The sequence below is a fragment of the Hyla sarda genome, chromosome 4 (assembly GCF_029499605.1).
Source record: "Hyla sarda isolate aHylSar1 chromosome 4, aHylSar1.hap1, whole genome shotgun sequence".
NCBI classification, from domain to species: domain Eukaryota; kingdom Metazoa; phylum Chordata; class Amphibia; order Anura; family Hylidae; genus Hyla; species Hyla sarda.
In genome coordinates, this window is record NC_079192.1 from 166212449 (window position 1) to 166228515 (window position 16067).

The window sequence follows — 16067 nt, forward strand, 5'->3', positions numbered from 1 at the left end:
CAGAGGTGTCAGCAGAGAGCACTGGTCAGACAGAAAGAAAAGAACTTCCTCTGTAGTATACAGCAGCTAAGTACTAAACAGATTTGTAAATTACTTCTATGTAAAAATCTTAATCTTTCCATCTTTCTGGCACCAGTTGACTCTAAAAAATCTAGTATTTTATTAGGTACATAACTTGTTCTCTACTCTACCTAGAACATTGTGCCTGCATGAAGCATATCCTTCCCAAATATTGTCTGCATAGGCACACACTATTTCTCGGATTTAATTCAGCAGACAAAGAATAAGGAAACAGAAGTCTTATTCTCCAAGCCTTTCAGAGGTTCTCCTATTTATCAGGACTAGTTCAAAAGAAGCAAATCTATATTCAACCAATGTTTAGTAAAGTTTCTTGTTAGTCAATGTATTGCATAGATGGGCTTTCTTTGTTACAACTGAAGAGCAAAAATGCTCGTTTACTGGTGTATATTTATGGGTAATACCAGGGCAAAGCAACCATGCATAAGCAAGATCCTCTTCAGAAGCCATATCATCCCACCATGGTGCTTACCAGTGCATATTAGACATGATTGGACAGAACTGGTAAATATTTTAGCGGTTATAGGAGCATTTGGTCCTGATGTGGAATGTTTTGTCATTGCTCACACAGAAAACATCCCTGGTGACTTAATAAGTGAGCTGCTAACATAAGTGGAAATAAGTGCCTTTGACAGATGAGAGGAAGAGTGCAGCTGATGGTCATATGGTTATACTGTAGCTAGCGGGGTTTTTTTTTACAGTTGGATTTTCCAAATATCACAATTTTACCTTTTAAAATGGACAATGCTATAAAACACTGGAATCCTGAGCAATTTGGCTTTTTCAAGTAGTTTTTAAACTGCCAAAACTGAATTCACAGAATACACTGGGCTTCAGAGACCACTCATCCCAAAGTTTTTGCTGTACAAATCTGCCACAAGCACTCTGGCATGTAGCAGATTTTGAGCCTTATGGGCACTCACTTGCCCAAAGAATAGAGTGCAACTGTTATCCTCGATTTCCCTATAGCTGTGCCCCAAATCCATGCTCAAGCAATTATAGCATGCATGTTAGATTCACATATTGACTTAATATGCCCAGAGAATGGTAATGTTGGTGCTGGAGAATTTCTGCAAGGTGCTTGTCCAGCCCAGGTGAAAAATGATGATGCTACTTCTCTGGGGCACCTCAAGGAATGCAGGTGCTTGAACCTCTGACCCGATGCTGGGTTGTGGAAGGGTGAGGCAGGAGTTGGTGGTACTTTTAAAAGGCTTTAATTAGACAATGTGTTTCACAAGGGGTCCCTTGCTTCATCAGGTCATGGTAAAATAGGTGATTCCTCACAAACCTCGCAGCTCGGCGTTTGCTGACTTTAGCCTGCATAAATTAGTTCTACTTTTAGGTGCTCCGGTGGGCTGGAAAAGGTGGAAGATTCTATGCTAGGACTGTATCCACCATTTCCAGCCCACCAAAGCACCTGAAAGCTGAACTAATTTATGCAGGCTAAAGTTATCAACTGCCGAGAAGTTCATGACTAATCGAATTTCTGTAAATTTTCTCATCTTTACTCCTGAACACAACTCCTCTTTAAATTTTACTACTTTCAGAAATTTCTGGCCATAGGGGTGTAAGTATGTAGGATCAGATTGTGGAAATGTGCTCTATGAAAACAACTTGTGTTGCATATTCCAGTTTGGCATACCTTCCCAAACCTGTGCATGCTGTCGGCTTTATTTCAGCTGGGTTTGGTAACCACCAACATTGACCCGTTGCCTTTTTATTTACTCACTGTTGCCTAAGACTAATTTTTAGGGCAATGGTTCTCTAACCCTTTGGGGGTACAGTCACAAAAAGTTTAAGGGTCAGCGGTTACCCCTTATGCATGAGGGGTACCTGGGGACAAAATAAGTCATAAGTACTTAATTTCATAATGGTGTGTGATTGCCTTTCTAATGCGATACTTAATCCCCCTAATAACCCCCCCCCTTCACACAACTTTTGGCACACCCCTGGTTGAGAATTTTATTTTTTGGTATGTTCACACATACAGGATCTGCTGCATATTTTGTGCATATTTTGCTACCTATTAACTTCAATGGGTAGCAAAATCGGCTGCATAAAATATGAACATGTACATGTGAAGGTACCCTTTAAACTTGTAACATATTCCACTGTACAGACACTTACAAACTATAGCTCCCAGTATAACTTAAGCAGTGGTAAGGCAAATCTGGGAGTGGTCACCCATAACTACAGAACTTGTGACTACAGCACTGGTGGGACATAACCAGAATGCACTCACAGGTGATCTTCAGCTTCAGGCCCAACTTGGAGCATGGGCAGGGCTTAGTGGCATCACCACTGCTTTTGTGATGGAGGTTCAGGTTGGAGACCACTGCTAGTCTTTACTTTTCTTAATCTGGTTCAGACTACCATGACTACTTCCTGCTACAACTTCATTCTACAGGATATTTCAATATTAACCTACTAAACACTACCTTTAAACAAAACTGCTTTAGTGTGGACCCTGAATCATACTGTACACAGCATACAATACTTCCACATACTATAGCCCCTGAAACTGTACCCCAGAAATTCCTTAGAGTATACTGTGCCCCATATATGAAAAATGCTTTGCCCACTACCTCCCTGTTCTTCCTTGGCATTCTGTATGGAGAAATGTTTGCAGCTAACATGTTCTGTACCTCTAAACTGTATTTACAGGTAAATGTGATAGATATACATTTCTACTAAACATCTGCTGCATGTAAATTCATATTGATACTGTCTATAGGCAGGAATCTGATACAGGATTATTGGCATCTTAAAGGGAATGAACATGTGGGGGAAGTCCACCTCCATTTTAGTAATATTCCCTGTTAAATAACCATTCTGAAGGCTGATGCATGAAATGGCCAGTTGGGTGTTACTCAAATGGGGAGATCTTTCATTGTCCACAGCAGTGTTATTGAAGCCTGGCCCTCAAGTACCCAACATGTGTTTTTTTTCCAGGACTTCCTTACACTGTAACAGGTGACAAACTATGGTCAGTGAATCGGGCATCACCACATTTGGAAGACTAAGGGAATCCTGAAAACATAACCTGTTGGGGGCACTTGAGGACTTCACTTGAGAAACACTGTAGAGGGCACCCGTTGGTGTTTCATGCTGCCTTTGGCTTGGGCTGCATGAATTGGATAACAGGTTCCCTTTAACTTTGGAACAGGACAATTGTAGGATTAGGAGTACTTTTATATATATATATATATATATATATATATATATATAAATTATATAAATGTGCTTGACCTCAGTGTCACCTGCACTAACCTGTCAGTACAGACAAGTATTGCAGGTAACACTGACAACAGTATTTACCTGGTCAAGTTCAGTGCTGTGGTTCTACAGCAATCCTTTTTGGTATCTTCAGCTTCAGGCCCAACTTGGAGCATGGGCAGGGCTTAGTGGTGTCACCACTGCTTTTGTTAGCGCTGGGACCCAGCATGGAACAGCAGTGGTGATGTCTCTAAGCTCTGCTCATGCTTAAAGTTGGAGCTGAAGATGCCAAAGAGGATTGCTGGAGAACCACAGCATTGAACGGGACCAGGTAAGTACTGTTGTAATCAGTGTCACCTGCGTTACCTGTCCCAACTGGTTAGTGCAGGTGACACTGACAGATTTCCTTTAATGCATTCAAAATGTATACATGACAACACTTATTTTCTATCTTACAGGTCAGAACACTCTTTGTCAGTGGTCTTCCAATAGACATAAAACCCAGGGAACTCTACTTACTGTTTCGTCCATTTAAGGTAGGAGAAGCATCCATTATGTAACGGTTAACCATTTTGGCAAGCTTGTCGACATTCAAAATACTTAAACAGCTTGCTTTTAATTAACTTTCTACCCAAGGCCTGGTATTTAAAATGCAAAATTTCCAGATTTTTGGTGACTTAACCTCATGGATCTTAAACTATGCTTTATCCAATAAATTTTTCAAACTAAAATGGGCATTTCTTTAATACTAGACAAGGAATACCGTACATGTCTAGAAGTGTTGCCTACCCCATGTCCTTTAAACTATAGGCTTGACAACTTCAGACATAAAATACAACAGTGTATGGGGAATGGGTATTGATCAGTTAGAATGCAAGATGACTAAAAGCCCTTAGCACTAAAAGAGGTAACTGGTTTATTTTTCTCTTCCCTTCTTTGCCTGAACTTGGGGGTCTTACTACAGTGAAAGGTACAATTTCAGATTCCACCACTCTGCCACTATACATGAATCAAATGATGGGCTAAATTGACTTGGATTTTACACTTTAAAATGTACTTCAATGTTGCTGCTTCAACTGTTGCTAAATTGACACTAAGTAGATATAGCTCACAGGGTTGTGTATAAAATAGCATTTTAAAGTTTGTATGACCAGTCAATTTCTTTCGATCTCATCAAACTGCACAGCATAAGCACAAATTTTCACACTGACAGAGCACAGCCTTAGGCACTGCTGGGAAGTTATGGGTGCCACTTCAGTTCTGCTACTTGGGACCACAGCACCACCCCATGGCAGAGGGTGCAGATACACTCTCTGCAGCTTGTCACTGCTGTCCCTAATCAGTTATGCAGATCTACCCTTTCCTAGCGTCCAGCACATCCACTTCCCAATGCCGCAATAACACCACAGGCTTTCTGTTTTTCAAAGCCAATCCTCTTAATTTGTCTTCTGCTTTTTAGGGTTATGAAGGATCACTGATCAAGCTAACCTCAAAACAGGTAACCATTGCTCTGTAAGCAGAAGTTTGTTTTATTTTAAATCTGTGTGTAAAAGTTTATTCTTTCTCCAGCCCGTAGGCTTTGTCACTTTTGATAACCGGGCCGGTGCAGAAGCTGCAAAAAGTGCCTTAAATGTAAGTTAAAACTTTAAATGTCTGGTCTCTATTTGGCATTTGGGAATATTCTATAACCCTAACAATTTGTCCCCTTGTTTATATACAGGTGGAAATTAACAATAGTGTGTTCTACCCCTTTAACTGCCACTATGCACCAATACAGGAGTCTAACCCAAAGATACCCCTGTCCCTATGAGATACATATATATATATATTTTTTTTTTCTCCAAAGATCTTGTCTAAAGTAGGCCAAGAAAATGGTGGCATCAGAAGTGTATCACATCTGCCTGGTCAGGTCTAATGACTGAAAAACATTTTGCATTAGCATCACATCTTCCATGTGGACACACTTGTCCTACATATTCATGCTTCTCCCCTGTGAAATCTCTCAGCTGCAGCAATAATTGCAATTGCCACTGTGAAATGACAGTATGAGATCTCTCAGGGTAGGAACGTGAGGAGGCACCTTACTTGCAGAGGCAGGAATTAAATGACTAAGATCAGTGTCATCCTCACTACTAGAAACCTTTATTGGCAGGTTGATGCAGGTGATGTTTGACAGATTTCTTAGAAGGCTTGCAATATAAGTAGGTCTAAACTTTCCATTGATGCTCTGCTTTCTATAGGGTATCCGTTTTGATCCAGAGAACCCACAGACCCTAAGACTAGAGTTTGCAAAGGCCAACACAAAGATGGCAAAGAACAAATTAATGGCTACACCTAACCCCACAAACCTCCACCCTGCACTTGGAGCACACTTCATTGCACGAGATCCATGTAAGTTCAAATTTTTGTAAACAGGCTTTTGATTGAGTCTTTGTAAGGGATAGTTAGTCTTGATGATTAGCAAGGAACTTCTGGTTTACTGAGTAATGGTTTTAAGGAATTCTAACGCTTATTGTATATTTTGTAATCCATGCAGATGACTTGGCAAAGCAACCACCTAGTCAGTTTAAATGTCCACTCTAACAATATATTACATTTTCAATAGTCGGTAACTTAACTTTTTACTTTCAATTTCTTTTAACACCATTGCACTCATCTGTTTCAGGCAGCACCAATGAAATGTATAAAAAAAAATAGGTCCTACCTTGTAATTTTGCAGTCACTATACATTTATCTGGCTTAAGTATCAGAGTTGTAATGCTGTCAAAACACTGGACATGAACAGTGAATTGCTCTGATAATCTAGAATTGTGACTTTTTTTTTTTTTTTTTTTTTTTTGTTAAATTGTGAGGCTGTTTAGATGAATGACTTTGAAATGTACTTTTCACTTATACTTCCTGGCAACAGAAAAGTGGCTTACTGAACAAAGCATACTAAAATGTCCTTTTTGCTCTGTAGATGACCTAACAGGTGCTGCACTTATTCCAGCCTCACCAGAAGCTTGGTCTCCCTATCCACTGTACACTACAGAACTGGCACCAGCAATCCCTCATGCTGCATTTACATACCCAGCGGCAGCTGCCGCAGCAGCAGCACTCCATGCACAGGTAAGTCTGTCATTAAACTTGCATCGTACTTGTCCTACAGACTTTAGGGTTAGTGCTGCCAATCTTTAGAAATTTGTAACTCAAAATAAACTAAGGGATCTGAGAGAAACCCTACTAACAATTCGGAGTCAGTGAGCAACCTACTACTGTACACCTATTTTGTATGTTGGGAAATGTGCTTTCACAATGTTTCAAAAGAAAGTCTTAAACACTGCATACAGAGCACAAGTCCCTTTTTGTATAAAGTTTGCAACAAATCTACCACTTTTACATACAAGCTTGTGATTTTGAACAAAAGGCTAACTTTGTAGTTGTCGCATGAGCAGGTAAAAAGTCTTAAGACTACAGTGCAATATAAGAACAGCATAATTGCTGAGTGCTTAACATGCATTTGAATGGTTTACTTATTTCTATATAGTTAAACATTACATTCACCTACTAACCAAAGACTGCTTGGAGCAATTTCACAAGAAAGTCCTAGGTTTTGTTTCATATCAATTTCAGGTTATATGCTAGAAATGACAAACTAGAATGCATAGGCATGAAGAACTGTCCAGAATATAATAGCACTTGGGTAGTACATATGGACTAGAGCCTGAAACTCTTAACACTCAACTCTTAAATCTATTTTAAAAAAATCCAAAGCTAAAATCTAAGGTTTTTAGGCACATCTGCTTAAATGCAATTTTGTCTTGAGGTCAAATGGCCCTATTCTGTGTTGATGCAAGCTTGTTATCTTTGTATTGTGAACCTTGCTGTTATATCAACTCACACAACTTTTTAATTGTTCTCACAAATATTTGTTTAACCCCTTCACGCAATATGCCCTATATATAGTAGATGATGAGATCATGTATATATGGCATTCATTTAAATGCTCTCTCGTGGCACTGATCGGATTAATTGGCTAAAGTTGCAGGGTGTCCAGCAGGAGAACACTCCTGCCTGACACACCAGAGCTCCATTTTATTAACACAATCAACAATCGGGTGCGCATGGGCAGTGGGTGTGGCAGGTGTGAGGCGGGATCGGGGGTTGCTCAGCAATTGTTCATCGGCAGTGTCTACAATGCCGGGGTTAAGTGCTCCCCTTACAAGTTGCAAAACGACAACTCTCAGCAGGTCCAGACAGTCTGGGCATGCTGGGAGTTGTAGTTTTGCAAGATCTGGAGGACAACAGTTTAGAAACTACTACAGTGGTCTCCAAACTGTAGTTCTTCAGATGTTGCAAAACTACAACACCCAAACATCTGTCTGGGCAGGCTGGGAGTTGTTGTGTGCCTCCAGCTGTTGCAAAACTGCTCCCAGACAGCCATTTGCTGTCTGGGCATGCTGGGATTTGTAGTCTTGCAATATCTGCAGGGTCAGTTTGGAAATCCCTGTGCAGCGGTCTATAAACTGGCCCTCCAGATCTCACAACTACCGGAATGCCCGGCAACAAGCTGCTGTAAGATGCTGGGAGTTGTCGTTTTGCAACAGCTGGAGGCACACTGGTGGGAACACACTGAATTGGGTAACAGACTAACTCGGTGTTTACCCACCAGTGTGCCTCCAGCTGTAGCAAAACTAAATCTCCCAGTAAGCAGGCTGTCGGTTCATGTTTAGAGTTGTTTTTGCAACAGCTGGAGGCTTGCGCTCATAAACACCCCCAATGTGAATGTACAGGGCACATTTGCATGGGTGGGGGGTTTACAGCTAGTTTTTACAATGCAGGTTTGAGTTGCAGCAAATTTCCCACAAACTCAAACTCCCAGCAGGAAACTTGCTGTAAACCCCTGCCCATGTGAATGTACCCTAAAAACACTACACCTACACAAAAGTAAAACACTAAATATACACCCTTACACAATTACCCCTCACAAATGCATTGTTGCACAGTAGGAGGCTCACCTTGTTTGGGAAACACTGGCATAGGGTATTTTTGGTGGCAGAGGCAAGTGCAACACTTGCATCCGTGTCCGCCCCTATGCAAATCCCTAATTCAGGCCTCAAATGCGCATGGCGCTCTCACCTCAGAGCCCTGTCGTATTTCACAGCAACAGGTTAGGGGGCTATTCCTCCTTTTACCACTTATGAAAATAAAAAATTGGGCTTCACCAGCATGTTAGTGTGACTCATATTATTTTTATTTTTTTACTTAAACAATCTGGCATTGCCCCATACTTTTCATTTTCACAACAGAAAAGTCCCCCCCAACATTTGTAATATTTTTCCTGAGTATGGAAATACCCCATATGTGGAAGTAAAGTGATCTGCAGGCGCACAAGGCTCAGGAGAGAGCGGACATGTACATTTGAGGTCTAAATTGATTTGCACAGGGGTGGCTGATTTTAGTGGTTCTGACATAAACCATGTGACCCCCCCCCCCCCCATTTTGGAAACTACACCCCTCATGGAACGTAAGAGGTATAGTGAGCCTTAAACACACCACAGGTGTTTGACAAATTTTCATTAAAGTTGGGCATGAAAGTGAGAATTTTTTTTTTTTACTAAAATGCTGGTGTTATCACAAATTTTTCATTTTTACAAGTGACCCAACTTTGGGAAAACACCCCTCATGTAATGTAATAAGGGGTACAGTGAGCATTTACACCCCACAAGTGTCTGACAGATCTTTGGAACAGTGGGCTGTGCAAATAAACTTTTACTTTCATGGACCACTGTTCCAAAAGTCTGTAAAACGCCAGTGGGGTGTAAATGCTCACTACACCCCTTATTACATTCCGTGAGGGGTGGGGGTCCATTGTTCTGGCACCATGGAGACTTGTAAACGTACATGGCCCCCGACTTCTATTACAACCAAAAGCCAAATGGCGATCCTTCTCTTGAGTCTTGTAATGTGCCCACAGAGCAATTTACATCCATATATGGGGTATTTTCATACTCAGAAGAAAGTGTTACAAATATGGGACTTTTTCTCATATTACCCCTTGTACAAATTTAGTGAAGAGAAAAACCTAATTTTTCATTTCTAACTTTAGTGAAAATTCGTCAATCTGTGGGGTGTGAAGGCTCACTATACCCCTTGTTGCGTGCCTTGAGGGGTGTGGCTTCCAAAATAGTATATTTTTTTGGGGGGGCACTAAATGCAACATGTCCCCCAAAAGCAATTTCAGCAAAATTTGCTCCCCACAATCCCATTGGCTCTCCTCCCTTTCTGAGCACCCTACTGCATCCGCAGAGCACTTTACATCCACATGAGGTATTTCCTTGGGTTACAAACTTTGTGGGGCTTTTTTTTTTTTTTTTTTTTTTTTTTTTTTTTTACTACAACTTGTAAAAAAAATTCTAAAAATGGGTCTACAAGAACATGTAAAATTTGAAGATTTTGAATTTACTAGTTCACTTTGCTGCTATTCCTGTGAAACACCTAAGGGGTTAAACTTTCTGAATGTCATTTTGAATACTTTCAAGGGTTTAGTTTATATAATGGGGTCATTTATGGTAGGGATCGACCGATTATTGGTATGGCCGATTATTATCGGCCGATAATCACGATTTTGGGCATTATCGGTATCGGCAATTATCTTGCTGATAATGCCCCGCACCCCCGACCCACCGCACCGCGACCGCCACCCCCTTGACCCACCGCACCGCGTCTCACCCCCCCACCGTGATGCTAGGCGGTATACCGGTATGGATTTTTTTTCCATACCGGTCGGGCCCCTCCCCCCCCCCCCCACCCTCCGAGTCAATAAAAAAAATTTAACTTACCCGTAATGGGGGTGGTCCGGGCCATCCATCGTTCCTGTAGTGTCCGGGGGCGTTCCGGGTGGAGGGTGGTCCGGTCCCGGCTGTCCTTCTCCCACGGTCTTCTTCTCCCACGGTCTTCTTCTCCTCCCACGGTCTTCTTCTCCTCCCACGGTCTTCTTCTCCTCCCACGGTCTTCTTCTTCTCCCACGGTCTTCTTCTTCTCCCACGGTCTTCTTCTTCTCCCACGGTCTTCTTCTTCTCCCACGGTCTTCTTCTTCTCCCACGGTCTTCTTCTTCTCCCACGGTCTTCTTCTTCTCCCACGGTCTTCTTCTTCTCCCACGGTCTTCTTCTTCTCCCACGGTCTTCTTCTTCTCCCACGGTCTTCTTCTTCTCCCACGGTCTTCTTCTTCTCCCACGGTCTTCTTCTTCTCCCACGGTCTTCTTCTTCTCCCACGGTCTTCTTCTTCTCCCACGGTCTTCTTCTTCTCCCACGGTCTTCTTCTTCTCCCACGGTCTTCTTCTTCTCCCACGGTCTTCTTCTTCTCCCACGGTCTTCTTCTTCTCCCACGGTCTTCTTCTTCTCCCACGGTCTTCTTCTTCTCCCACGGTCTTCTTCTTCTCCCACGGTCTTCTTCTTCTCCCACGGTCTTCTTCTTCTCCCACGGTCTTCTTCTTCTCCCACGGTCTTCTTCTTCTCCCACGGTCTTCTTCTTCTCCCACGGTCTTCTTCTTCTCCCACGGTCTTCTTCTTCTCCCACGGTCTTCTTCTTCTCCCACGGTCTTCTTCTTCTCCACGGTCTTCTTCTTCTCCCACGGTCTTCTTCTTCTCCCACGGTCTTCTTCTTCTCCCACGGTCTTCTTCTTCTCCCACGGTCTTCTTCTTCTCCCACGGTCTTCTTCTTCTCCCACGGTCTTCTTCTCCACTCCGGGCAGGCTCCGGCCTAGTATGCTGCATAGACGCCGTGACGTCAGGTGCGACTCCCACGGTCTTCTTCTTCTCCCACGGTCTTCTTCTTCTCCCACGGTCTTCTTCTTCTCCCACGGTCTTCTTCTTCTCCCACGGTCTTCTTCTTCTCCCACGGTCTTCTTCTTCTCCCACGGTCTTCTTCTTCTCCCACGGTCTTCTTCTTCTCCCACGGTCTTCTTCTTCTCCCACGGTCTTCTTCTTCTCCCACGGTCTTCTTCTTCTCCCACGGTCTTCTTCTTCTCCCACGGTCTTCTTCTCCACTCCGGGCAGGCTCCGGCCTAGTATGCTGCATAGACGCCGTGACGTCAGGTGCGTCGCTGCGCACGGGCGTCACTGCGCAGCGGCGTCTATGCAGCGTACTAGGCCGGAGCCTGCCCGGAGTGGAGAAGATGACCGCCGAAGGACAGCCCGGACCGGACCACCCTCCACCCGGAACGCCCCCGGACACTACAGGAACAATGGATGGATGGCCCGAACCACCCTGACAGGTAAGGGGAGAGAAGCAGGTGGTGGATGCCAGAATCTAAATTTCCATCTGTTGTAGAAATTTTGCTGTGGAAAGCCAATGCAGAATATTCCATGCAGACAGTCTGCCCATCTGAACATACATGCTCTCATTTGAGATTTGAAACTGCCACAGACAGAGCTGTCATCCCTCTGGGAAACTGGATTCAGGGTCTTAATGAAATGTCAGTTTTACCACACCTAACATTACATTTAATAGGGTACCAAATTCAGAAAATAACTGAGAAATGGAGGATGATGCCAGTCTGTTTTTGGCCATCTAAAGGGATTGTGGTTTGGAGACTGACAAATCTATCACCTATTTAGGAATAGAAATAACCCTGACTTGCCTTACTAATAGACTTTGCTGGATCTTGCATCTTACAAGAGAGAAACTAGATCTAACACAATGCATGTATGCTAATTTTGCATTTAGAAATCTTCCCATCTTTTGTTAAAAATATATATTTTAAACCATGTTTTTGGCTCTTAAAGAGAACTCCAGAATATAAAATGTGTCCTCCATTCTGCCGGCAGTAAAATGTACATACCTTCCTTTTGCTCCCCTGGGGCCTCCAATTACCAGCTCCGGTCTCCGTCGCAATCCTCTTCCTGGTTGCCGGTGGGCGAGTCATACTGTGCTCAGCCAATCACTGGCCATAGTGAAGTCCCGACTCAGTCGGCTATAGGCTGAGCGGCAGTGACATTTTTGGCACTGGCAGCAGGTGCCAGTGTAGTCAAGAATTGTCTTGAAGCATTCTCGCACTCCCGCTCGGCCTGTGATTGGCTGAGCGCAGTATCACTCGCCGACCACTTGCAAGCAGGAAGATCACGGTGGAGACTGGAGTCGGTTACCAGAGGCCCCGGGGAGCGAAGGAAGGTATGCACATCTTTATTTTATTTTTTTCTGCCAGCAGTATGGAGGACTTTATTTATTTATTTATTTATTTATTATTTTTTTTTCCCCCTGGAGTTCTCCTTTTTAAATGTAAAAATGTTGGATCGTCAGGCTGCTTTGGCTTCTAAGTATTGAGACTTGACTTATAATGTAGGTAGGGTTTTAAACTAATATGTTTGTCTCCTATTTTGAAATCCAGATCTGAGCTAGGAAACAGCCAAGAGTAGAGAAATCTAAGAACATTGTCTAAATTTGCAGTTTCACCCTTGACGTAGATTAGCTCCTAAAATGATGCTGCTTAGCAATGGAATGTTATCTCCTGCTCCCTCCCCCTGCTCTTGCCACAAACACTGAACAGAAAACATCTGTCTGAAAATGGCTATTGGGTAGTTGTGTAATATCCTCAATTGCTTAGTTTACAAACCAATCTCCAGGGTGAAAGTTCTCCTTTTCAAGGGAGTTCTGCATAGTTTAAATATTGGTCACTTTTAAGGACCTACAGTGCTGTTGCCATTGATTGGAACCCGAGCCAAAATGTGTGGTTGCATACAGTGATCCAAAAAGGATGGTGCAAAATAGCTTCAGTATTCGTAAGAACATAAAACTTGGATATTTCCTTTTTCATGTTTATAAACTACAAATGTTCAAAGTTTCCTTCTGTCAAAAAACAAATGTGTAGGAGATGCCAATATATCAGATGGGTTCACTGTTTAGTGAGGTTTCCTCACGGTCTATTCCTGGTGGCAGGATCTGAACAACCTGATTCATGAATGTAGCTACACAGAATTTGTAGGGTGTTGCATATAGTGATCGTGGAGGTCTGTGTAAAACAGTGAATCAGGCCAGAAAAAAACAAATAGGAATTGGTAAAGGTCCGTCTTATTGTACACTTAAAATGTCAGTGGTTACTGAATCAATGCAAAACTGGCTTAGTTGCCTGTAGAAACCAGACACTGGTCTGATACCACTGAACTTTACTTTGCACCATCCTCTCAGAATCTTTCTGGATGCTGACTTTACAACCTGGTTTAGTGGCTGATATTAGAAGCTGATGGCTAGAAAGTATAAGTGAACAAATTCTACATGAGCTATTGGCAGCATAAACTTTTTTTTTTTTACTTTTTAATTCACTGGTGCCAGAAAGTTACAGATTTGTAAATTACGTCTCTTTAAAAAAAATATTAATCCTTCCAGTTCTCTTTAGCTGTATACTACAGAGGAAGTTATTTCCTTAGAATTTTTCTGTCTGACCACAATGCTCTCTGACACTTGTCCATCTCACTGTCCAGAGCCGGAACAATTCCCCATAGCAATCCTCTCCTTAGTGGAGAGCACTGTGGACAGACAAAAATTTAATGAGAACTTCCTCTGGAATATACAGCATCTGGAAAGTACTGGAAGGATTAAGACTTTTTTTTGTAATTTACAAATATTTCTTGCTCCAGTTGATTTGAAAAATCTTCAATAGACTAACCCCCTGATGCAGTGTTCGCTTGGCTGTGGATAAACTAGCCCATGGAAGGGTGGGGCATTTGCATTCTAGGGGTTCAGGCTGTATGTTGTCATACACCAGACAGCCAACAGTGGTATACGTCATACAGATGTTTGTTTGGAACCTGTGTAACTATATGCATTCTTGATCCTCAGATGCGTTGGTATCCACCATCTGAAGCTACTCAGCAAGGTTGGAAATCTCGCCAGTTCTGCTAGGTTTTTGGTAAGTTAAGGGGGGGTGTATATGTATATTGGACTTCGCACTGTAGTTATATTCAAATGCTAGAAAACTGTGAACCACACTAAGTTTTCAGCCACTAAAGTAAACATGCATTTTTCACAGTAGATCTTAGAGAAGCTTTTTAGTCTTTGGATATAAATGGTGTAATGAAGAGAATATTGAACACACCTTTAATTCAACCATTGTAAACCTAGAATTTTTTTTTTCTCTCTCCTAGGATTGAAACCCCTTCAATGGCTTTTTTTTTTTTTTGGTTTTTTCTTCATGAAGTGATGTACCAGGCATGAACATGTAGTGTTCTCTGAACATTGTATTTCTCTATATATGCCTCCGAATGTTTGGTTCAGCTCTACCATCATGGAGTTTACAAACCAATCCCTTGCAATAATTCTGTGGAATATTAATCTGCTGGGTAACCTTAACTTGGTCTAAATTAAGCAACCAATGTTTCTTTGAAACTGTGGTAGAACAAGGTATAGTTGAGAAGGCCATGCCCTGTTCCCCTCTGTAGCTATCAAATTCATTATTTTTATATTCTTGTTGCATGCATTTTTTTTTTTCCTCTGGCATGGAATTTACTATTTAAGTGTGGTATAGATCTACTGCTTGTGTACCAGTTTAGGAAGGTCTGCCTTGTGATCTTCTTGATCTAGTCATGCGTCTACTGTGCTGCTCATTCCACCACCTCAAATACAGTCTAGAAGTCTTCTAACCTGGTCTTTAACTTTACACTTTCATTGGAGAGTCTGTTTTTGCCAAATAATGCAACCTTATGGGGAAATGGAGCAAAAGTACCAGTATTTTTGTAACTTGTTTAATAAGGAAATATTTATGCATCATGTGTTTTGTTTTGTGTGGTATTAATTATTAAAAGAATATATTAATCTGTCATAAGTTAATGTTCAGTTAAAGAGCTCAGAGATTATGGTTTGTCTACTGTACTCTATGAACAATTGTGCAATTTTGTTTTGCTGCAGTCTACTGCTTGGTAGTGATGTGTTCAGTATTATGAAAGGTCTCCTTGTATGGAGAAGTTTCTCTAATGATTCTATGAGAATGTGATACTGGATAAAATATAAACTATTTAAGAAGTGTTTGTGTAAATTTCAAATTTCTGAACAATTAAAGCAATTGAAAATCTGTAAAGTTGTTTTGTGTAGTTAAAAAAAAAATAAAAATAGCAACTTCTCGCTAAGCCGGACAAAGGATCAAGCATGTTTAAACTTTATGAAGATGCTCCTAAATGCATTAGTGTGATGTTTTGACATGCAACCTCATGAACATAAATGGGTGAATTCTTGTCATCTCTAGAGATCTAACTTACATTCTGTACCAAATAGTATGTATGGAAGAAATTCAATCACCATACAAGCCATAGTCTCTGTCTTGCCATAGCAGTGCAGTTTTCTATTACTGGAGTTCATTAAGATATTGAAGCTGAGCAGTGATCTGTTGTGGGGAAAACTAGACAATTGCCAGACAAGTAAATCTGGGCCTTTATTCTAGACCAATTTGGAAACACAAATTAAACCATTGTTGTACATGCTGTAGGAGGGACTATCTGGGGGTGCATTCTTGGTCTGAGTGTTTTTTTTTACAATTTACTGTAATATGTTGAAAGCCAGAATTGCTTTGGTTAGAGCCCATGCCCAATACAGATATTCTGATCAGAATTCTGGGGTTTCAATATGATTCTTCTGCTCAGTGCACACAAAGTTCTGCAACAGACCTGATGCGGATCTAGAGTCTGCCAAAAGCATAAACTTTTTCATTCATGTGGCAGAATCTGCCCAGTAAAGCTAATCAGTTACAGGGGATAACTGACAGCCCTTTAATTTTGTGCAGAATGTGAAGTGGAAAAGTAGGAA

The 16067-nt window shown here is 41.7% G+C and overlaps 1 protein-coding gene across 1 annotated transcript in view; it reads left to right on the forward strand.

Moving 5' to 3' along the window:
* RBPMS2 (RNA binding protein, mRNA processing factor 2) overlaps positions 1-15339 on the forward strand; it is a 28898-nt gene extending 13559 nt beyond the window's left edge. The window contains exons 2-8 of the mRNA XM_056572620.1: positions 3753-3830; positions 4754-4792; positions 4864-4926; positions 5535-5685; positions 6254-6402; positions 14112-14181; positions 14417-15339. Coding sequence (XP_056428595.1) covers positions 3753-3830; positions 4754-4792; positions 4864-4926; positions 5535-5685; positions 6254-6402; positions 14112-14174 — 543 coding nt within the window. The 3' untranslated portion in view covers positions 14175-14181; positions 14417-15339. The remainder of the gene's footprint in view (positions 1-3752; positions 3831-4753; positions 4793-4863; positions 4927-5534; positions 5686-6253; positions 6403-14111; positions 14182-14416) is intronic.
* Positions 15340-16067: the final 728 nt, after the last annotated feature.